The sequence below is a fragment of the Loxodonta africana genome, chromosome 24, assembly GCF_030014295.1.
Source record: "Loxodonta africana isolate mLoxAfr1 chromosome 24, mLoxAfr1.hap2, whole genome shotgun sequence".
NCBI classification, from domain to species: domain Eukaryota; kingdom Metazoa; phylum Chordata; class Mammalia; order Proboscidea; family Elephantidae; genus Loxodonta; species Loxodonta africana.
Window position 1 is genome coordinate 45,420,872 of NC_087365.1, and position 24,944 is coordinate 45,445,815.

A 24,944-nucleotide genomic window follows, 5' to 3' on the forward strand; every position below is an offset into this window, starting at 1 on the left:
TAAAAACAGCCAGCATTTATTTTTTACTATTATAAATTTCTCAAAATTGAATGGTTGGGTTGAAAGGCATGGTTATTTTAATGTTTTTGATACAATATGCCAAAATGCCCTCTAGAAAGGCTGTACCAACTTAATTTATGCTTCCAGAGATGGATCTTCTAGTGTCTACTTCTCTGTTAAACCAACAATGGGTATAATCATTCTTTTTAATTCCTGCCAATTTCATAGGTTAAAAAAATGGTATTTCATTATGATTCTAATTTGCATTTTTGGGGGACAGCTATTTAAGATTTTTATCAACAGGTGCCTATAGTCCATTGACTTTTTTTTTTTTTTTGAAAAATATCAGGTAGCAAGCATTTACAACAAATTAAAATGAGGTTCTAAAACATCTCGACTTGATCAGGTTATGAAGCAATTTAAAAACCTTTAAACTATTGAGAAAAACCAATTTAAAAACAAATTTGTCTTTACTTTTAGGCAAAAATTGTTTTAAAAAAGAAAGCTTATGTTGAATAGGTAATGTAGGTAGTTTCTAGTTATCTAGTCAATGGGCAGAAAAAGCAAGTTAAAGCCTGCAGCTCCAATCTTTTTTTCTTTTCTTACTGCTGGAATTTCATATTTATTTCTTCTTATTGGATGACGGTATTACTTTGCATTTAAAACTTATTTTCAAGCTGAATGTTCTCTACACATTTATAGGCTGTTTGTATTTCTTCTTTTTGTGAATTGCCTGGCCAAGTCATTAGTTCTTTTTCAGTGAGGGTGTTAGTTACTAGTTTCCTTTTTCTTTTGTAAACTGTTCTACCAGTAATAGGAATAGATTGTTTCTGCTACTTTACCTTTTGTAGTGAGGGTGTTAGTTACTAGTTTCCTTTTTCTTTTGTAAACTGTTCTACCAGTAATAGGAATAGATTGTTTCTGCTACTTTACCTTTTGTACGAGACTGACTTTCTGGGCCTGGAGGGCCTCGTCCATCAAAGCTGTCTCTGTAACGGTCAAAGTAAGAGTCACTCTTCCTCCTGTAATAGTCGTCCATGCGCAGGTACCGATCATAGGAGCCTTCTCTCCTGAAAAGTTAAGGAAATTTGCACTGAGTTAAAACTGTCCTTTCCTGCAAAAATCAGATATGGAGAATTCTTCAACATCTGGTCCCCTCTGAGGAAGTAAGCATAGTAAGACACGGGAGTTTGGGATCAGACGAACGAGGCTTCCATCTGGGATTCACTGCTCATCAGCTCTGTGGCTACAGCTAAGTTACTCTGCGTCACAAAACAACTGAGGGGATGAACAGAGATGATGTACCTTAAACGGTTAGCATAGTCCCCAGCATATAGTAAATGCAAAATAACTGGTAGTAATTATCGGTATTAGTTTTTAAGAAGTAATTCCCATAACTCCTCCCTGTGCTTCTGCACTGCCAGCACACTTTGCATTCTCTTTTTCCATTTGCATAATGCTGCCTTTCACAGGTCACAGAGACCTAAATTCATTCACTCAGCCCAATTCACCAGTCATTCACACATTCAGCAAATATTTATTGACCAGCACCTACCACTTGTGATAGACACTGGCAAGGCTGATAGTCACTAGCCTTACAGAACCTCTCTCTTTTTTACTGTGGTAGAAATACATGTAACAAAACATATACCATCTCGACAGTCTCCACCTGTACAATTCAGTGACACTGACCACACTCTTCAAGTTGTACTACTTTTCCCAATCATTCCACCATGATTAACATGAACTCAATGCTCCCTAAGCAAAAACTCTCCCTTTCCCCATCCCTCTCACTCCTGGTAACCACTATTAAGCTTTGATTTCTATAGGTTTGCTTATTTCATGTAAATGAGATCATACTTTTCTGACTGACTTATTTCACTCAGCATGTTTCCAAGATTCACCCTTACAAAACTTTTGATTAATTCAGCAGAACAAAAAGCCTCTTAAAAAAAATTAAAGAGCAGAATGACCATGTACTTACCTGTACATGGGATCTCGGGAGTCTCTCATGTCTCTGTATCTGTCATACACAGGGTCCCGGTGATCTCGAAAATCCCTAGTGTCTCTCAGATCACGGAAGTCTCTAAAATCCCTCATGTCTCGAGCATCACGCATGCTTCTGCTGTCTCGGTGGTCCCGCATGTCTCTGCTATCCCGGTGGTCCCGCATGTCTCTGCTGTCCCGGGGGTCCCGCATGTCTCGGGGGTCCCGGGCATCCCGGCCATTTCTGCCATCCCTGGGCTCTCTCCTTGGACTTCCTCGAATTGGGGAGCGATCATGCCTCGAATCTCGACCATCTCCAAAGCCATATGGATCCCTGTGGGAGGGAGTGAGAAGATGCTAAGACAAAAGAATGGAAGGTAGCCAACTCTTCAGCTCTTATAGGAGGAAGTCCCCACTTGCCAAACTTTTTCTCCAAAGCACGGCAGTCAAACAGTGAGAACATGAATAAAATTTTAAGGACAGTCACCCATGTAGTCAGCAGATAAAGGCTAGCAGGTTCTAGAATCTCAAGATTAGGATGGACATCAAAGAAAGAATGAATGACCAAAGTCAAAGGTTTTGACTGAGGCAATCGTGTTCATCAGGCTTCAGGGGATAATTCAGCACTCCTTATGCATGACAAACTATCATATCAATCTCAACAGGTTTTTAAAGTGAAGGTGCCTAAAATCTATATTCTCCCACCAAACTTGTTTAAAAGAGATTTAAAAAGGGAGGAAACGTTAGAGGGTGCAGTAAGGGGCAAGGCTCAATGAAAAACAGCAAAGGGCACAATCTCACACAAAGTAATGGTGATCAAAGCAGCTGTCCTTACAGTACAGAAAACTCCACTTACAGTATCTACCACGGTAATCAAATTAAAGGGAAAAAAAGGGAGAGAAAGCACAAGATGATACAGTAAAAGTTAAAAACAATCAGTTTCTCTGCCTTCTCAACATAGCTACTGAATCTCTCAATTTGAGGGTTTATATAGAAACCTGGCTTCTTTTTTGCCCAAGTTTTTTTGTTTTTAAACAGTGCTTGAAGTCAGAGATATGCCTGGGCTGCTCTGGCTCCATGCTCTTCAGGAGACGTTCCACCCCACTGGGAACTCATCTCCAGCAGATCTAAAATTAAACTTCTTCCTCCACCAGTTGCATTTCTGATTTCACTTCTGCCAAAAATCATCTTGTCAAGTTACCAATGTTTAAGCTCTTGAAAGTTAACTTTGATTCTTCCTTTCCTATCTCCACTAAGTAACTAAAGTCTTGTTCATTTTTTGTTCCATTCCCACTGGATTCAGGAGTCCAATCTAAGCCCTTATTTCTATGCTGGCACCATCACACGAGTTTCCAAAAACAAAACAGAAACAAATCTTCCATATTTCAATTCGTTCAACACATAAATATCAGATTAACCACCCTAACATGCCGATTTCCACCTGTTGCCAACTGCACTTGTCTGTCAAGCCTCTGGGCACTCCTCTCCAACAAATCTGGTCCCTTGTCAAATATTATCTCCTAACATACCTCATGCACAGCTACCACACATCTGTCAACGGAGGCCTCAGACTAAGACAAACTAGGAAGAAGAGCCTGGTGACCTACTTTCAAAAATCAGCCAACAAAAACCCTGTGGATCAGAACGATTCAACCCACAACAGATCATGAATGGTGCGGGATCGGGCAGCATTCCATTCACTTGTATACAGTGTCACCTGGAGTGTGAAGGCTGACTCAATGGCAGCTAACATTTCTCGACATAAACCCCTCACAGTTCTACTCAAGCCGTTCTTATGACTAAACTCGCAGAACATATTTATTTCCATTTTTTAAAATATGGTTTCTTTCCTGTACAAAGTATTACCCAAATCTCACTGGCAAGTCCATGTTCCATGTCTTCCAAGAAGTCTTTCCTAACCTTCCCAGTAACTGCTGGTCTCTCCTGCAGTTCAGCTTTTAGAGCACTTAATACTTCCATTATTCATCTTGATCCTAGCATAAACATTGGTAAACACTTTTTAAAAAATTATGCAATATTTTTTACTGTTGCAGAAATTATACATAGCAGTACATCAACCATTTCTACATGTGTGATACAGTGACATTCTTCAAGCTGTACAACCATTCTCACCCTCCTTTTCCAAATTGTTCCACCTTCATTAACATAAGCTTACTGCCCACAAGCTTCCTTTCTAGGCTTTTGAGTTGCTCTTGTCAATCTGATCCCATATACATCAGTTCTTTAATAAAAGAGCACAATGCTCAAAGCAGGTATTTCCTTACTAAGGTATTTACTTTTTTTATGATAATGTTTTATCTGATCCACTTTAAGGATGACCTCCTCCATAAAACCTGCCCTGAATTCTTGATCTTTCCCAACAAATATACTCCTCCTCCAGTCCTTTTCCTTTACAAACAGCAAATCCACCCACTTAATTGCTCAAACCAGGAAACTGGGAGTCATTCCTTCCTTAACGCTCTATCTAACTCTTGCAACTACACTTCCAAATCCTGTTAATTCTTTCTCTAACACTGGCATCAATTCTGTCCACTCTTCTTTACTGCCACTAGTATCACTGAAGGCCAACCCGTAATCACCCTTCACCAAAACCAAAGCAAGTTTTCTAAAGTAGTCTCCCCATTTCTGCTCTTGCCTCTGTATCTTTTAAAAACATAAAACCCTTCACTCGTTTCTCATAGTATTTAGAAGAAACCCACAATCTCTACCGAGGTCAGTAAGGTCTTGCATGACCTTGGCTCCTGTCTTGTCACTCTCATCTCACCCTTTCCACGGCCCACCACTCTCCCATGCTGGCCTTTCAGTTGTAGCTAGCCAAGGTCTTTCCCGATCCCTCTACTTGAGCAGCATACTCATTTTCTAGGTCTCAGCACAAGTATCCCTTACTTAGATTATCTCCTGGATTCTGTTAGTTTAAAAATTTACTCTCTACCCCTATATTCTGGCCATTCTCTTATAGCAATTCTATTACTGCACTTATCACACTTCTGTTAATTATTTGTTTATGTGACTTCCCTACCAAACAATAGGCTCTCTTGAAGGCTTTGTATTCCTGGGACACAGCATGGAGTTCAGTAAATATTTAATGAACGGAATTATTCAACTGAACCATAAGCTCCTCAAGAACACGCACTATGCTTTGTTTATACTTCTTTCATCTACCATAGCCTCACATACTAGCCATTCATCATGATGCCATTAGCTTGGTAGAAATTCTGCTTTTCACTTACCTACGCTGGCATAGCAAAAGCAATTTAAATGCCAATTCTGCTTCTGTGAAAAGTCCTGGTCATACATTTTAAGGCTCGCTAGCATTCCTGATTTGTGGGAGCCAACATATGGGAAACCAGGGAATTCAAATGATAGCTAACATTATTTTTATTAGAATAAAATGCAGACTAACCAAGGTTCTTACTTGAACTTTTCCCATTATGCCATATCATCCCCCTAACATGTGGGACATCTGCTGTACTGTATGCAGACAAACACTCAGATTCAAAGGAAGGGACAATTACAAAGTATTTTTGGATTATTAAAGATTGGCAGATAAACCTGCCTTTGGGAGCAGTCAGAAGCAGTCAGAGGTGGAATCAGATTTCGTGTTCCTGGCAATCAGGGTTGAGAGTGATCACTGAACTGACAGACCAGGCACCACATACAAAGCCTTGGGCTGGTAGAAATGGGGGTGGGGAAGCAGATAATAATGACATGTCAGAGCATGTTATTCACAGCCTTAGAGAAATTATAAATGCCGTGTTTGGTTCTCATTCTTTTGAATCCACTGAAAAACCTTACTTACCTGTCAGAGTCCATCCCTTGAGGTTAACTAGTCATCCCTTGAGGTTGACTATAACCTTAGATTCCCAAAGATTGGGTTCACATTCTCCCTTTCCCTGAAAGAATCCAAGGTCCATGTGCAACGAAACTACCCCTCCCCAATTGCCTTCTGGGTAAAAATGTAAAATAGGTGATATCCACAAGGGAGAAAAGAACCAAAGGAGCAGTGGAAGTAGGGACAGAGAAGATAATTCTCTAAAATGAAAAGGCAAAGCTTTTTCCTTTCTCTTAAAGATGAACAGTATGGTAGGCTGCTGCTCATCTGGACACAAAAACAAAACAAAAAATCCTTTAGGGTCACATTTTTAGATCCAAACAAAGAGCTCCCCAGAACAAAAGGGCTCCTGCTACTGGCCCCAACATCTTTCTCAAAACAAGAACACAGCTAACAAAAGGGTAGTACATTGTGCAGGACTCGGAGTGCCACAAGGACAAAGCATAAGAGGCTTGGGCTCAGATAACAAGTGGGTTAGAAGCAGGTTTATGGGTCATAGTAAGGTGTGCACTGTCATGCCATGGCACCAGAGGTATTTTACTAAAGGAGACCAGATGCCACAACACCCTTAGGTACCAGGTCACTGGAGGCTAAAAAGAAACTAAATAGCTAAATACATTTCAGCACTGAAGCCCACAAATTGAAAGCAAACACAACTAAAAATCTGCTGTAAATTCCTCAGCTACTCAGCTGCGGGAAAAAAAAAAGGTAAACGTTTTTTGCCTTGAGAGAAATAGTCACATCACCTGGAAACATTTGAGAGGTAACAGGGAGATGGGTAAGGGGAAAAACCATAGCTCAGATGGCAAATGTTGTGCTTCCGGTACAGCTGCTTCTCTTCCCGGGGACTAAAGGGGGTATGTAGAGCACAAGACATTTGCCAAGCCTACAGAGTAAAACTGGTAAGATGATCATCTCGGAGGCTCTTGATGGACTTCAAGCTTCTCTTTGACTAGAGACTGAAATCTCAGGTCCAGGATGGTGTTCTTTAGCCCTGGCTGTACAGGTCAGGGAGAAAGGCCACTTCCTTTTCTGCAGAGGTCTTTCTTCCTTTCTGTTCACCACAGTATTTTCCTTGAGAGGGCCCGCCTTTCTTGCCTTTGAAAAAAATTCTTCAGCAGCTCCTCAAACTTCTATTCCATCACAGACTCTGTCCACAATCTGAACAGCTCGATGCCGTGTGATGCTGACCCCTGACTACAATGGCTCCACATTACCATCAGAAACAGAGACAGAATTTTGCCATTAGAAGCAGGTAGGATATGGGTGCAACGAGACATCAACTTCGCAAATCCAAATTTTGTACTGCTCATTCTTCTTCCTTAGAGGCATGCTGATGAATTTTCTCAGGCACGAATGTGACTTTCCTGTTGGCAGCGGTGGCACTTGCTGAGAACTGATGATTCTTCTTCAAGTATTAGTACAGAGGTAATCACAACTGGGTATCTTTAATCGTGAGGCCCACCTAGAGCTAGGGCTGTTTCATATCCAAGGAGTAAGCAGTTATCAAAGGAATTACGGAAACTTGTCTACAGCCAGGTTATTTCTGATGAGCCAATCCCCAATGACTTTCACCAAAGAGGCACCATGCCTAATACTCTTCACAAATGTATGGGGGAACACCTTTGCAGAGCTTTTGATGTACATGAATTCATTCTATTTACTCTTCTTTAGGTCATATGGAAAGGTTTAGAAAATACAGTTTACTATTAATACTTGGAGACCACATCTTTGTAGGGATGTGCTCCAAGACCTGGACTGCAAAGCCGTTAAGCTAAAGATGGAAAGTGAGAACATTTGAGGTACAACCAGAATTATGATCCAGTTTTTGAAGGACTAATGCACAGCAGCAATACTAGACAACTTGCATGGTAACGATGCAGTGTGCTCAGAGGAGTCCAAATGAAGTGGCTGAGGGTTAAGTGATAAGAACTCAGGCTGAAATCTGATCCAGAGCAGGGGTCCCTGATGCAGAGTTCTGTGCTTAGCTGGGCCAATACTGTCAGAATTACACATTGACAGCAGAGTCATTAGGGAGACACACTACTGAACAGAGAGCAAAGGCAGCAGAAATATGGCTTACAGACTTTTAAAGAGGTGATAATCCTGTGAAAACTCAAAAAAGATATGTGGGTGTTTTGACATCCCGGAGTAAAGTCCAGTAAAACAAGGTATTACGAAGGTCTGCCAGCATGCTCAAAAACAATTTTCTTATTAAAAGTAGACAGCACTGAAGACATAAAGGTACAACCTCAGGGAAATTTTGCTATAGGTACAATGTTTTTTTCTTGTGAACAATGCAATCTATACGCTGGGCACATCAAATCATTAGGGCTTCCAAATGAAGGCAGTTTGTTTGGTGACAACATATTGGTACGTTCCAAATTAGCTTAAGGCTTTGAACGGAAGGATGCATCCAGAGTGAGAGTAATACCCAACATTCGCCCTCAGAGAAATGAGTACTCTTCCAGACTAATCATTCATTAACCACCTTGCCTACTTATTACATTTTATTCTAGCACTACTGCTACACCTTAAGTGATAATGCATGATCAGGGCAATGACGAAAACGTTAGTGTTCTATTTTGAATATAACGTTCAATTTGTCTGGCTTTAGGGGCTTTTTTTTTTTTTAAGGTAAAACTACTGGGACTGTGGTCAGATTTTAGATGGGGCTCAGAACAGATTTTATAAAATGTGAACATCCCTCTTCCCTGATGCAAATAAGTATGACTATTTGGAAGTTCATGTTAAATAACATGCTGAGGAACCCAGTTAGGGATATATCACCAAAGGGATGACTGATTCTTAATGGAATTTGAATTAGCCTCGCTGTTCCTCCTGCTGATTGTAAATAACGTAAGAAGCCACTGCTCTACCCACAACTCCAAACAACCTCATTTTAGAATTTATTTCTGAGGAAGGTGCCATTTTAAACGGTATATAAGGGTGACTTACATATTTATCTTTATATTTCTCCTTATCTATCTGGTAGCTCATTTTTAAAAGGTCCTCTCCAATGTTGTCTGTATTATGTGTTTGTTTTTCCTACTTATTAAAAAATAAATAAAAAGCATAAAGCTATTTCTTCCCTTACAGGTGAAATTATGGATCTGTATTTCAGGTTGGGATGAAATTAATCCTTTAAATTTAACACACTGGCAATGGCTATACTGGATTCCAACCAGGGAAGTTGGTTATTTCCCCAACACTGTCAATATTCGTTGAATATAATTAACTCCAAATGTTAAAAGCATTTGGATAAGTATCATTAATAGGATGATATAAAACACCCTTCTCAATCCATTACACAAACAGGAGATACTCTCTGTTCTGCAATGTGCCCAGTTTACTTGCCCACAGAAACACAGACATTATCCAGAGATCACAAGTACTATGCGGACAAGAAATGAGGATTTTACTGGTGGAGTAAGTGTCTTTATAGTCACAAATTCCACACTCCTTCTGGTAACTCACCTAGTTCAGAAACTTACAGAGCACACATTAGAGTGCCTTGGAAATTGGACACACACCCTATCTCCTTTCACACCATTTGGCCATCACCATTTCCAATGGGAGCCCTGTATTTCTGTTTTTTTTTTTTGGGTGCAGATGAATACTTGCCATAGAAGTACTATGTATAATATATTGGTAATAAAAAGCAGGGTTCAAGTTAAGAGAAAAATGGTGCATGTGTATGTACTTTTTTTCCAAAAAAATTTTTTTATTGTGCTTAAGATGAAGGTTTACAGAGCAAATCTGTTTCTTATTAAACAATTAATACACATATTATTTTCTGACATTGCTTGCCAACCCCACGACATGTCAACACTCTCCCCTTCTCGACTCTGGGTTCCCTGTTACCAGCTTTCCTATATGCTCCTGCCTTCTCATCCTTGCGCCTGGGCTGGTGTGCCCATTTAATCTTGTTTTGTTTTATGGGTTTGTCTAACCTTTGGCTGAAGGGTCAACCTCAGGAGTGACTTTAATACTGAGTTAAAAGGGTGTCTGGGGACCATACTCACAGAGTTTCTCCAGTCTCTGTCAGACCAGTTGGGAGCCCCACATTTCTGACCAGTAGGTATAAACTTTTATCCACCTGTACTCCATGTTTATTGGGGCAATGGGGAGCAACACAGATGGTACTGCCCAACATGTGCAGCTTGGTTATATGCACCCTAACATAAGCAGACATTATATGGAAATGCCAAAGTTCTGCAGGATTCATTTACGTTCTTCAGGAGATGCACAATAAACATGGCATTTACCTGAAGCTTAGGCATTCCTTATGGTGTCAGAGAGAACAAATGAAATACCCATGTACCTACCCCCTTCTACAGTGTTACCGATGGCATTCATCTGACAGTTGTAGTGTAGCTGTAGCTACGGTATTGGACTCAACTTCTCTGCACAGGCATAGTGGACAAAAAATCCAGCTGAAATCAGCAGCATTACTTGCCCCTAGGGTCTGCTTGAATGCTGCAGACATGTGTAATCTACTCCTGGTAGCTACAGCAGACCCTTCATATCCAAGTACGGGCATGTACACCACACATACTGCAGTTATTCTTTCTTAAAAGTAGGTAACAAAGTATAGGTGTTTCTGCCCAAAAATGGGACAGTTGTATGCTACATGTAAGTGCTCAGTTAGTTGTCCTAGGAAGCTAACAGTACAGACCACGACTCACTGTACCCAGCAATATTCAGTTCACTATGGTGGCATGTAGTTTGTTGTAGAAAACTGACATTTTTACTTAGAGGCAAAGGCAAAACCCATACGAGTACCCACTTGGGCACCGAAAAGACAGCAGATACGAAATGTATCTATCTGCAATCCATACAAAACTGCACACACTGCATCCACTTGTGTTCTGTCATGGGTCAGTTTGGATACTATATACTCATCTTTGACGTAAATGGCAACATCAATAAGGCTCCTCTTTGCGAGAAGGGCCCAACTTAACGCATGTCTGGAGGGTCCCTATCAGGACTATCTCTTTTGTATATACTAGGAGGAAGAATATATTGGGAAAATGTCCTCTATTTCCAGGAAAGCTAAAAAAAAAAAAAAAAAGGGAGACTTCCAAGAAGTGAAGGGTTTTTGCCCCTTTTTTTTATTTCCCCTCAAATAGGTAACCCAAGCGTGCGAGCAAACAGGGAATGTGCAGTACAGCACAGGCACAGCAGCAATCTCTTTCCGTAAACCTGGGTTAACATCTGGACCAGCAGCCATTTGGAACGAAGAGTTGAATCTCTCCTGCCCACTGCAATGCAGCGTGACATACACCAATCACCCTGGGGCACTCCTCCTGATGTGGAGGCTCCCATTGACACGTGAGCTGGGGACAAACAGAGGTTTGTCCTCTTCCAGTTGCCTGCAACTCATGTTGCAAGCTGTACTTGCTGGGTTTGCCACCGAAAACACAAAGCTTCCTCTGTATCTCCTGATGTATGTTTAAAAAAAGCCGCAAGGCCCTTCACACAAGGTTCATGTTCTTATTGTTTGCTTGAGCATTCTGATTTGTTGGGGGAAGAAAAGACCCTTGATGTACGAAGTTGGGCTTAACTCCCCAGAGCCCAACTCTCCCAAGGTAACTCACTGCTTCAGGGTACTTTACCTTCGTGTGGGACTGGGTCTTGATGGAGCCGTATTCATACTTCTTCTTTCCGCTGCCTTATTAATATCTGAAAAGAATAATCAACCCATCTGTTCAATGCTACGGAATAAAAACAAGATCATCAGCACATTTCAAATGAAAGCAACAACAAAAATTACAATGACAACCAGATGGTGTAAGAAAATCCATTCAGCAGAGACACACTGTCACTTGGGCAATTTTTATTATTAAGTTAAGGCAGTACATTGTCACGGCTTGGGAAGGAATATCCCTCAGTTTTCTAGCTAACACGTAATTTCTGTAAAACTGATTATTTCAATGCTTTAGCACTCTGTCAACCCCTAAACCTAACACCTTCCCCCTCCAAAGGAGGCAAGGATTGTTTTTTAAACTCTTAGCGAGAGCCAGCTATAAGATTCTTTTTTGGGGGAAGAGTGAGGAAAGATAAGAGAGTTAAAAAAAAAAAAGAGAGAGAGAGAAAGAAAGAAAGCAAAGGCAATTAATTCTATTTTATGATACAGAGAAGTTAAGAGCCAACTGCAACCTGTAGTCCTAAACTTCTAGAGTCCATGAAGCAAAGCCTCCTTTTAGTGTGCCCTGTGTTGCATTCCACTGAACAGAATCTTCAAGAATGAGATGTACGAAAGGAATGGATTATTATTTTTTAAACAAGGAATATGACCTGTTAATATCTACCACCTTTATAGGTAGGTGATGGAGAATAAGAATTGTCATTTGTGGTCGAGTCTATTTTGACTCATAGCAACCCTACAGGATAGAGCAGAGCGGCTGGTTGGATTTGAACTGTCCACCTTTTGGTTAGCAGTCAAGCTCTTAACCACCGTGCCACCATGGCTCCTTTGGTATATAAGGGTTAGGTGATAAAACACTCCTCATAATAAGTTCCCCTTTAGAGAAGCTTAGCATATACAACTAGATAGGGGAGAACAGTGGGATCGCAAGCTTTGTGGAAAAGCCAGTTTGTGCAGTTAAACCTGGCTTAAACCTGGCTTTACTAAAAACAAAAGAAACATGGTTTGTAAAAACTGAATAATAAAAACACTATTAAGAACTGATGAGATATCTAGAGAAATATACTAATTTATGTCCAAAAATAACAACTGACAATTTTTATGGCTTAAAGATAAATAGCTGCATTAAAAATTTCATGCTGCAGTTAAATGAAACAAAACTGCTTCCTACTACAGAGTAGTTTTGTTCCCTTGTTCTATATTAAGCAATTAATAATGTATCCAATGATACCAAATGGTATTAAGCACTCACATAATTACAGTGCTTTAAAATAGTAATTACGTATTTAAAAAATTCCCACCCAGACTCCTATCACAGAAAGATCACAGTAACAACAAGAAACTTCAGAGGTCTGGTATAGATTTTACCCCGCTATTTTTTTTTATATTGCCGACTTCTGAGTTCCTGAGCTCCTGCTCAAGTGAGAATAATCTTCAGTTCCATTTAAAAATGAGAAGTCTCTATCACATATAGGAGGAGAACAGCTTTTGACAAAACTGAAGATAACATAAATCTAAACGCTCAGAGAAGCATATTCTACCTCGGCTGCCTCTTACCTTTTCAGTCAAGCAGACACTGGCTATACCCATTGCCTCTGAGTCAATTCCAGCTCAGCAACCTTACAGGACAGAGCAGAACTGCCCCACAGGGTTTACTGGCTATAGTCTCTCATTTTTAAAAAACGAGGAAGTATTTTCTGTATGGCTTTGTTAATGCATGTGGCACTTTAACAATTTACAACTCTTGAAGTTCACTAATGTCTGAATTACATATTATGTAATGGCAGGCTTTATAGGTAAAACCTAGTTCTTTTATTAATACATAATTGTGAAGAACACCAGTTCAGGTTGGAAGAACCTACTGATCTAGTCTGCTCACTTTCTTTGTACCACTTTCTAATATATGGTACTATGATACTAAGAGAAGCACAAAATATGTGTTTGATTATTTAAATAGTTTTCAAAGTATCTCAAACATTCAGAGTGGGTGATATGTGACCATGGCTTTGGAGATTAAGATCTCTTTTAAATAAATACCGTATTGCCTAGCAGGATTCCATATATCATTAAATCATCTTGGGAATAAAGAAAACTCATCCAAACATAGACTTGACCTGGCAAACATTTTGGTGAGAGCACAGGACATACGGTACATGGTAAGTTTCTATTAATGCTGTAATTTGTTCTTAATGTATCAAAGGACTATTACACTGTATAATTCTACCCAGTTCTCCCAAAGCCTACATATAGGATTAAAGAGGTAGTATATTAAATACCGTTGGAGCAAAACTGGTTCTAATTTGAATGTAACTACTTTATTTTGGAGGTTGGTGAAAATTTTTTGCAATTACTTGAAAGATTAAAAAACATTTACCAGTGTATCTTTAAACCATTTTTATTATAATTTGCCCTTTAGTACATATTTTCATTGAGTAGTCCAAAGCAATATATTTGGATGGTGTGGCTTACTATTTGTTCCTTTTGCAAAAAAGAGAACTCTCAACCATTTTCTTAATTTCAGGGTTCAGCCAACTTTTCCTGTGGCTTGTCAAGTGTTCATTTATCCTTCCCCCTCCCCATTTAAGAGTTCCTTTAATGTTCATCTTGGGTGAGATATGGAGAAATGGAAATTTTTAATAGTCTCATTTCCATCCAAGAGCACTGCTAAGGCTAGGGTAGGGTTGGGGGACATTTTCAGTGCGTTATGAAAACAAAACCACCAACATTACCACCAATCTCCACACACAAAAAAAATCTTTCCACATGTATCCATAGAACTTTTGGAGCACCTATGAGTTCAGAAATACAAGGAGAGAGAAGCTACCAAAAGTACAAATAACTTCAGGGAGCTGATCACAGCACATAAGCAAAGATTTAAGGGGGTGACAAAAAACATGCTCCATTACAATTCTCTGTCATACAACTTGAAAATCCATCAATTGGAGGTTTATGAGAGCATGGTTTTCTTTAAAAATGCAATCTGGGACTGGTAAAGGGGCTTTTGTATTAAACAGTTTAATCAGATTATTTTCTTCATAAATCCTTACAGGAATACATAATCTATACTCAAGAAAAGAGAAACGATGTCAATGTAAAGGAGAAGGGCAGGAGGAAAGGAAAGATAATTTGGGGACCTTTCTGAACACCAGCCAGGGAACTATGATTGGAGAGGAAAGAAGTTTATCAACAAGAGGGCAGTGGCAACTTGGTAGTCCTCCAAGGAGAGAGAAATGCCTGCTCTGTGTAGAAAAAGCAAAGAAACGGTGCTTCTTTTCCCTCCTATTATACTTTTATCTATAGGGTCGCTATGAGTCAGCAACAACTTGATGGCAACAGGGATACTTTTATCTTGACCAACTGCCCCTAAGACCAAAAGTCAGTCTCAGTGTCTCTTTCACCTCAGCTTGGGTGGTACTTCTAAACTTTGTTCGTTATATAAGCAATGTGAATGTCATTCAAAATTATCGTAATCACCATGAAGTGTTTAACTTTGCCACTATAATTTCCAACTGGTCTTCTGAAAAACAGTTAAAAGCACTGCTCAGTTAAGGATTTTTAGACAAGAAAAATACTTCCTTTTCATAAAGGGAAAAGAACAGAAAATAATCAAGAAAACATGATGCTATACAGGAAGTGGCAGAGCTGTTTTAAACCACAAAGGAATGGGGTGAAGAACTCCCAAAGAAAGACAAAATACTTAATCTACAATTTATTTTAGACTATATGCCAGTGTTCACACAATGGTCCTTGGAAAATGCTATAAATAAAAATGCATCTTTCATTCGTAGTACCAAGAACTGCTTTTCCTACCTATTTTTTAATCGTACCATCATAAAACCACTCTTTTCACCTTAAAATCTGTTTCTGTACTTCACAGGCTATAGCAATGAAAACCAACAAGGACTAGAACTAACAAGAGCAGTATGAACCACATCACTTAGCGAGTGACAGTACCACCAATGGTGATTGAAAGAATACAGTTTCCATAACTGACTACAACTGAAGTAGGACAAAACTCCCCAGAAGTCTTAGCTGAAAACCAACTAACAATCAGGAATTACTGAGTTGGAATCATATGATGACAAAGACAATGCTACTTGGAAATCCATATCAACAAGACAACTGATAACGCATATCAAATCTCCCAAACTAGGAGAGGAAATAACAGGACACTTCTCACTTATGAAGACATTTTTAATATTACATTTTACCATCAGGGATACTGTAAATGCATTATATTATAACGAGTTAGGGATAAGGGAAAGCTTTGCTTGCTGTTTCTCAATCAAAGCTTTAGGGTCACTTTGAATGCTACACATTTCCTCATATTTGATTATCTCCAGCATTCTCTAAATAAAATAATTACGATATTTTTCATCATATCAGAATTTTATTCCTAGGAAAGGGAATGGGGGAAATAATGATAACGGATTTACAGAATGCCTACTCTGTGTCAGGGCCTGTACTAAGAACACTATGTACATCATCCCATTCAATTCTTTCCACAACCCTTGGGGTTAAATACTATTATGATCTCTATTTTCCAAGTTAGGAAACTTGAGGTTTAAAGAAATTAAGTGATTTATCTGAAGCCACAAGATTATCAGCAGTCTGAGCTGGGACTCAAACCCAGGTCTGACACCAAAATGCTTATTATGCTATGCTGCCTCCAATAGGGAATGCAAAGATACGGCTTCCATTTAGAACGTACTTACTAGGACTCCCTGATCAAAAGTTGACAAAACCTGGAAAAGGCCCAGTCTAGGCCAGACAACGATCACTAGGCTTCAATATTTAAAAATAGGGTAGGACCTACTTCATCAATTACCACTCCAGTTTCTACCACCTGAAACTACAATGCATGTGGCTTCTGCTACTGACATTCTATTCACTTCAACTCTTCACACAAAAATAATTCTATCAATATTTTATTTCCTGCCCTTTTTACTTCCTTTGAGGAAAGAGCACTTGGCTGGGGAATCATCAAATCAGTTTCTAGTCCTACTTTGGGGAATATAATCAGGTCTCTATATGTCCTTCTTGATAAAACGGACTTTCTACCTGTGTTAGCTATATTGATTCAAAGGAAAAAATAAGCTAGAGAAAAAATTACTAATTCGAATTCACAGAGGTTGAACTAACCTAAAATAAGTCTGAGTTACAAAAATTTTAAAATACAAGCAAGATATCAACTAAAATGTACAAACGGAGATCCTGAGAGAACTAATTTCATGAACTTTAAAATGGGAGCTTATAATTAGTATGTCAAATGCATCACTGATTTCATCATTTATCAAATGCCTCCTGTGTGTTATACCCTGGACGGCCTCCTGTGTGTTATACCCTGGATGGCCTCCTGTGTGTTCTACGCTGGACGGCTTTCTGTGTGTTACACCCTGGATGGCCTTCTATGTGTTATACCCTGGATAGATGAGGCTAAAGTCCCTGCCTTAAGGAGTTCACTGTTTAATAAAGGAGAGGCAAAAATACACAGATAATTACAATATAATCTAAAGTGTGATTACAAAAGCGATTAACGGACGCCTAACCCCCTGGGTGGCATAAATGGTTATGGTGCTGTTTGAGTCCATTTAGAGGCACCTCAGAAGAAAGGTGATCTACTTCCAAAAAAATCAGCCACTGAAAACCCTATGGAGCGTAACTCTACTGACACACATGGGGTCACCATGAGTCAGAATCAACTTGATGGCAACTGGTAACGATAAGAAATTAACTTTTTGTATGTCTGTGGCAGGGGAGAGAAGCAGGGAGGGAGGAGACTGGAAGAATAGGGTGGTGGTAGGGAGGCAGGGAAGGCCAAAGAGTAACATTTCAACTGGGCCCTGAAGGATGAGTAGGAATTTACTGGAAAGAAGAAAGTCAGTCCAACACAAGCAAAGGTAAAAGAATGTGAAGGATACAGTAAGTTAGAAATACTACAGAAGTTTAGTGTGGGGAACATGGGGATAGGTGGAAGAAAGAGTAGAATGATAGATGAAACCAGTTAGACTAGATATAGACTGCAAAAGATCTCTGCTTCAGAAAAGTAAGAAACTGGTGGCAAGAGGGCCAGTTAGGAGGTTATGAATTAACTACCATAAATAGAGTCTCAGTGAAGCCAAATTAATGAAGCTTTCCTATAGGGTCGCTATGAGTCAGAATCGACTCGACAGCAATGGGTTTTTTTTACTGTATACATATGACGGAAACCCTCGTGGCATAGTGGTTAAGTGCTATGGCTGTTAACCAAAAGGTCGACAGTTCGAATCCACCAGGCATTCCCTACGCAGTTCTATTCTGTCCTATAGGATTGCTATGAGTTGGAATCTACTCGAAGGCAGGAGGTTTTTTTTTTTTTTAATACACGTAATATTGTACAAAATATGTGTTAAAAAAAAGTTGAGGAATTACTTAAACCTAAGAAATTAAAAATATTATCCATTATAGTCATGTTCTTCAAGGTCACCGGTTTGACTCTGAAGGGAAGAGGTGGGAGAAAATATTTAAAAAGGCCATTTTACCTTCAATAAAGGAATATAAAATGGGTCAATGGCCAGGGGAGTTAGTAACAGCCATCAATCTGTAAGTTCAATCCCCTGTTCCTTACTTACATTTCCTATACCACATTTCTTTAATGAAGATCTATCAGCATCACCTGGGAAGATGGTTAAATTTCAGATTCCCAGGCCCAGTATCAAACTTTTGGAATCTGATAGAGCCTAGGAATCTGTATTTTAACAAGTTTCTCAAGGGATTCTTGGTAGTTACTTGAAAACTACCGTTCTATTATCTCTTTAGCTTATATATAATAACGTATACTTAGATCCTCCATTTAGAAATCTCCCTAAACTCCCATGTTCAAGGGGGAAATAACCTATAAGCATGTTACCAAAAAAAGTCATGATCGTGGCTAAAATCTGTAAAAATGTAATCCCTGAAAATAGTACAGAAAACACGATCACGCTGATTCCAAAGGAAACAGAATCATCAATCCAAGTTTCCAGACTGCTAAAATTAATAATAATGTCTAATTATAAGGTCAGTGCCTCATCCCCTTCCACAGGATTGTTCTGTCTACCACTTTTCAATTTCATCTGATCATTTAAAAAAGCATCCTGAAAATGTAAGCATCTTCCCCCAATTGCTCAATTATGAAAAGGCAGGAAAAATACTAACCGAATTGCCAACTACAGTTTAAATTCTGCAAACAAAAACTGTTAGTATTGCTTTGCTAGAGCTCCTGCTGCTTCTTTAGGGCATTTTGTTTTCTTATCTAAATGGAAATAGAAAAATGGCTACACGTATTACTTCATAGTCACACCACTGAAAGCAAACTGGAGCCAATCTAAAGTTAATAAACAGACCACAGAATCTTGGTGGGCCTGCTTTCTTTGTTCTCAAGAAGGTGAAAGCATCCTACTGATGTGAATGGAAGGAATTAAAACAGGGAAAGCCCCACATGATCTAACTATTCCTAACACCTCTAGTTCAAACGACTGTATCATTAAGGACTTGCTTAAAACGAACCATTAATGTAAACCCAACCATAAACCAGAGTTGTCAATGAGTAATCTGCAGTATGAACAGAAAATACTAGAACCTATTTCAACCTTATATTTCCCAGTGAAAACTCATTTTCTAAATTCCTAAATCAGAGGTGTTCTTAAACTTTAGTGCACATAAAAACCACCTGGATAGCTTTTAAAGGTAGATTCCCTGGGCCCTGCCTCCAAGACTGGACAGTGAGGGACAGGGAGCAGCTTCCAAGAATCTGTATTTCCAAAAAGCTGTTCTGATTACTGGGATGCATTTTTTTGGGGATCAGGCTTTGATAGATACTCCTCTAAGGTAAGTTTCCCAAAGACTGAGAAAGGCTCAGCTATACATTTATAATCATAAGTTTTGAAATTTTATAAAAAATGATGTTTCTCTTATTTTTTTTCCTTTGGATATTCAAAACAATTTTTGAAGAAAAATTAAAAGTAATCTTTGTTTCATTTTAGACCCTAAACATACGTTATTACTATCTCAATCTCCAACTACAAAATTAAGTGCACTCGCTTAAAGCCAAATTATTTATAATTCAGAATTCTCAAAAGCTTGCCCACTATCTGCAAGATCAATTTAATTTTCAGCAATTCAATCATTCCAGATTTAAACCAGGGGAACACTCAAGACATCTTATAGATCTAAAGAGCTAAGGCACTCTGCTTCGTAACTGTGCTTTAGTGCAACATAAGGTACCCTGATCCTTGCTTAGAGGCGCCATTCTTTACACAGGTCAACAATGTTGTTTTGAACATGAAATAAAGGGAAATGATTCCTATAGTCTGGAAAAGCTGATTCTCTGAAGGGAATTATTTTCTTAATATAAAAGTAACTAGTCCATTTGACCTATTTCTTTTTTTTTTTTAGAGATCAGATCATGAAAATTACCATCCCTATAAACTTTCGTATCTGGTGGTAATAAAACCACGATTTAAAAAGCAGCAGGCATGCTGCTATTATATATTTAGCTGTCAGTATACTTCATACTTCCCTAATGTGCTGCTGCTTCAGGCAGTGGCCTTACCCTGATCCTTTCATTAATGCCTCTCGTTAATTAGAGTAACACAGAGGGTAATTTTTCTGTTGGTCACTACCGTTCTAACTTCTTGACAGTTTACTTTAACTCTGCTTAAGCAGAACAAGTCTAGACAAACATGTATGCTGTTCACAGGACAAATCTTCTGGTACAAAAAGCTGACACTGAGCTTTGAAAGCACTTGTCTCAGAGACACACCATAATCAATAGTAAACCACAAGGTGCAAGAAAGGAAAAGTGTAGTAGAAAGAGTGGTCAATTTTGGGCAACACTACTACTTCAAGATGTTCCATGGGAAGATAGTGGGAGAAAGACACAACAATGTCTCCCTCTTTTGGACATCTACAATGCACATGTTTAGCATGTTAAAGCCCTGACAAGTTCTGGAGTAAGGGCATCTCTTTACCTCAACATTTCCCAATTTTCTTTAACCATGAAATTGTTTATCTGATAATATCTTAAATTGTTCTAATATGTGATATTGGGCAAGAAATCTAACCTCTCTGAGCCCCATTTCCCTGTATGCAATAAAGATATTATAATAAAAATACCAGCCTACCTATCTCACAAGATTGGCAGGAACAACTGAGTTGGTATTTGTAAACCACAGGCACTGCTAGTTGTATGTTCTCTTTACCAACAGAGAGTTTAGGAATGGATGTTGCATTCTTCACGTGGGAACAATGTAAAACAAAAACAAAGGAAGAATGTAAACTACAACCTGTTGCCACCAAATCATAATGACCCTATAGGACACAGTAGAACTGCCACATAGGGTTTCCAAGGAGCACCTGGTGGATTCCAACTGTTGACCTTTTGGTTAGCAGCCAAGCTCTTAACCACTGTACCAACAGGCTCCCATGTAAACTAAAGCCAAACCAAAAAACTTATTGCCACTGAGTTGATTCAAACTCACAGAAAACTAAACGGACATGAAAAGTTAAACATATTTCCTCCAAATGTTTTCCATTCTTAAAAGCACAACTGAATTCCAATAATTTTCATTGGAATAAGTCATACAAACGCACTGCCATCTGCAGGCCATAGACATGGAATACTTGCAATGGTTATTTAAAATGAACTTTCAAAACATCAAGCTCTTTCTCATCAAACTTCTAAAGCCTTTTCCAAAAGATGTCTATTCGTAGCATTTGAGCACTGGTACATGAGGCTCCATATGCTGAAGTTCTGAAACTGACTCTTGAATAAAATAAAATTCTCATTTCTTCTCTACATAGGGCCACTTAGAAATCTGAAGATGACCTTAGCCTTATATCCGTTCTACACTGTGTTCAGATCAAAGCAACTCCTAAGAAAGAAGGATTTTTTTGGGGGGGGGGGTACACATTTGGGGAAAAACCCTTGAATGTCCTAAGGTGACTCTGAGTTTCCTTTAAATGAATTAAACTGCATCTGCTCTCTCACACACACCCAAAGGCTTATGAAAAGACTATTAAGTAGAAAAGACTATTAACTTATCAGTAAGTTAACTTGTCAACAGCTCCGTTAAATGTATGATGTTCACAGGCATGCAACAACTGAACAACCTGTACAGAGAGAGACTGTCCTAGTGACCCCTGCAACATGGTTTCTCTAGCACATTCTACTGGCAAAAAAAAAAAAAACCTGTCTTTCTATGTTTTAGGTTAGGAGAATGTGTCAAAGGTTTCAAACAGTACCTGGAGGGAGACAAAACAGAGGTGAGATAAGAGAAAAGCAAAGGAACTAGAATGAAGAAAGAAACTGATGTTAGCCAATGATCTCCAGTACCCACAACGCAAGGTTTGGGTTTTGCTTGTTCCAAAAAGTTAGTTTTCACACCCAGACTGACTCATACAGAAAACATTAAATCTAGAGTGGTCAGAAACCAAAAAGCTCCATCAGCGTCTGCAGAAACATCTTTTTATGAATCGAGGCGGCTACCACACCACAATGCTGTAAGAAAACTGAGGCGGCACACCAGTGCATGTGAGCAGTCAGTTCTTGCAGTTCCCTGGAACTAACACTTCTAAATCAATAATCACAACAGTTTACAAAGACAAGGGCTTATGATACTGTCATCCCCGAAGATCCCAGGGCATTTCATGGAACTTGCTTTGCCCCAGAGGAAAGCTCTGTGCACAGAGCGAAAGGCAGAAGGACAACAATTAATTCCATACTCCTAGGGTAGCGTTTCCCAAAGTGTGGGACGCAGAATAATTTCAGGAGGAACAAGGACACAATGTTTAATATATAGGTATTTATTTTTTTTATGAGCAGTAGAAAAATATCTGGCTTTCCATTATACGGTTTGTGAGTTAATTTTCCACTTTCAACACATATATTTAAGGAAGAAGAGAAAAAGTCAGTTTAATGAAAAAATAACATTTCGTAAACAGCAGTACAGGTAGCACACGGACGAAAAGGCGGAACGCGAGAGACTGGGATTTGGGAAACGCCGTCCCCCAAAAAAGCTCCTGGCCCGTTGTCGGGGAGCGGACAGTGTCCCGGCTCAGAAGACAGTAACGCCAACAGATACGAGTGCTGGCTCTGTCGCGGGTAACCTTGGGCACAGTTCTCGAACCCCCATCACCAGGCCCGGGGTCCGAGTCCATAAAATGGATGAGGTTTTGGTTTATATGACAAGAAGACGCCTCGAGGACGCGGTCATGGGGAGGCGGCGAAGGGGGACAGCACTCCACACGCCCACGACGCTGCAGGCCCAGAAGACGCCCGATGAGGCGGGCGCAGCGGCCCCTGTTCGAATCCCGACTGCGCCACCGGCTCGCTGAGGCCCCGCGGGCGGGCGACTTACACTTGACCATTTCGAGAAGGTGGGCGCGGAACATGCAGCCCTACCCTACAGAGGAGTCTTGAGGGCTATGACTGACGGTTCGCATACAGACAGCGGCTGTGGTGCGACGGCGCCCCAAACCCGAGCCTACCACAGGCCGCGCCGAGCCGCCAGGCCACGGCTTGACGGGAGCCAGAGGAGGCCGCGCCCGCCACCGGGCATGCGCAACCCCGCGCGCGCCCGGAGGGAGCCGAGGCCGCGGCCGCGCATCGAGCGGGCCCTCCCGCCTCAGGCTCCTCATCCGGCCCGGGTCCCCCCTCAACCGTCTGCTCGTCCGCCCAACGTTTCGGCGGACGGCCACCGCTTCCCGGCACTCACCGCTACCAGCGCGGTGGGCTCCCGGCCGCTCCTTCTCCTCAGGCCCGCCGCTGCAGCCTCCTCCTCAGCCCACCTGCCCGCCGTAGGACAAAGGCGCCAACAACCGACTAGCGCGGGCACGAGGCAATGGCTGCCGGGGCGGAGAGTGGCGACGGGGGCAGAGGGCGCGCACGCAGCGGCAGGCGCGGCAGTGTCGTGAACCCGGTCGGGTTTACGGCAGGGCTCAGTTGGGGCGTCGATCTCCTTAGCAATGAGGGCGGGGAAGTGTCTTTCGGGCGGCGGTTGAGCCCGCGAGGGTTGCCTAGTGACGGCTTTCCCAGCTGAAGATGGGTGCCATGTTTGGCCCTTTCCTCGTCCCCCTCCCCCAAGGGCCTCAGTGAAGTCTAGTCCGTTTTCAGAGCGGATTCGTTCCTCATTTGTGGAAATAGAAAATGTAAATGATCAAATACTTTTAGACTAGCATAAAATTTAAAAAAACAACGGTACATCATAGTATTTGATAAAATCCTGAATTTTCAGTCATTAACGTAGAGCGTGTCTGTAAAAGAATATATATTCCTGTAACAACCGGGTCACAGGAAACGGACCAGAGAAGTGGAGAAAATGTTTTATTTAAATTTACATTAGTTTCAGTGACAAGAAGCAAAAGGCTTCTGGAGATAATAGTCACAGGTTCTTCTTTACTGGAATGTTCTGGAATATTCATTGAAGGTCAAAAACAAGTTACCCAGGATGTAGCTGTTGCCTGTGGAGCATGTAAAACCTTGTATTGTTCATTTAATCTATAGAATATATTTGTCACAGGGAATGGACTTTGCTCGCACAGTTGTAAATACAGTACACTCTTATTAATCACAGCCATCACTGTATGAATCAGGTAGGCTTTTTTATTAGGAGACGCCTCAGACCCCATGGGGTCTAGTTTTTCTCCTTGTTAAATAGTGATGTTAAATAAAAGTGGTGACTAGCATTTGAACACTGTGGGACGCCAGGTTTCTTTGACACCCACTCATATGCTCACTCCTTCACTCACCCACCAAATGTTTATTATCCACCTACTTGGTGGCCCTATGATTTATTATACACCTAAGTGCTAGGCACTATTGTGAGCAAATCAGACCCATCTCTGGTGTTGTGGAGATCGTTGCAGTGATAGAATTAGGCGATTCGCACTTCAGTATGTAATTGCAAACTGAGGTAAATGTTCCGAAGGAAAGAAATAGGGATTCTCAGGGCGTAACTGGAACTTTAATTTATTCACAGGTAAAACAGTTATTAAAATTCCCACTTCACGAGATTGTCTGAAGTTATAAATAAAGGCACAATTCAAATGATAGATACTCCACAAATGTTAATTCTTTTCCTGTCCTCCCGACACAGGTCCTAAAACTGAAAACCTAAGAAGAATCATGCTAATTAGATCACTGAGATAACCAAGCTAAAGGCAAAACATTGTTGATTTTAGGGATGTATGGCAATTCTTTAAGCCTGCACTTGAGTTGGGTAGTGGACTTAAGCCAAAAGATGTACCATTAATCGATTAATTTAACAAGCATTTAATGAGTGTTTACTATGTGCTTAGCATGTGGAGAGTAGAGAGCAAGATAGACAAGGTTCCTGCCCAGGTTGCTTACAACCTACTAGGGAATACAAGCAATGAACAAGTTATAATAATATAATATGAGTATTAGATGATGGGGGAGCAAGTTAATTCTTTAAG

At 40.3% G+C, this 24,944-nt stretch overlaps 1 protein-coding gene across 2 annotated transcripts in view; it reads right to left on the reverse strand.

Moving 5' to 3' along the window:
* Nucleotides 1-23,374, reverse strand: part of NCOA5 (nuclear receptor coactivator 5) — a 30,318-nt gene extending 6,944 nt beyond the window's left edge. For both annotated transcript variants that reach the window (XM_003411749.4, XM_023550309.2), the window contains exons 1-4: nt 23,225-23,374; nt 11,458-11,524; nt 1,985-2,320; nt 934-1,070 (exon numbers count right to left, since the gene is read on the reverse strand). In XM_003411749.4, coding sequence (XP_003411797.2) covers nt 934-1,070; nt 1,985-2,320; nt 11,458-11,495 — 511 coding nt within the window. In that variant the 5' untranslated portion in view covers nt 11,496-11,524; nt 23,225-23,374. The remainder of the gene's footprint in view (nt 1-933; nt 1,071-1,984; nt 2,321-11,457; nt 11,525-23,224) is intronic.
* Between the last annotated feature and the right edge of the window lie 1,570 nt (nt 23,375-24,944).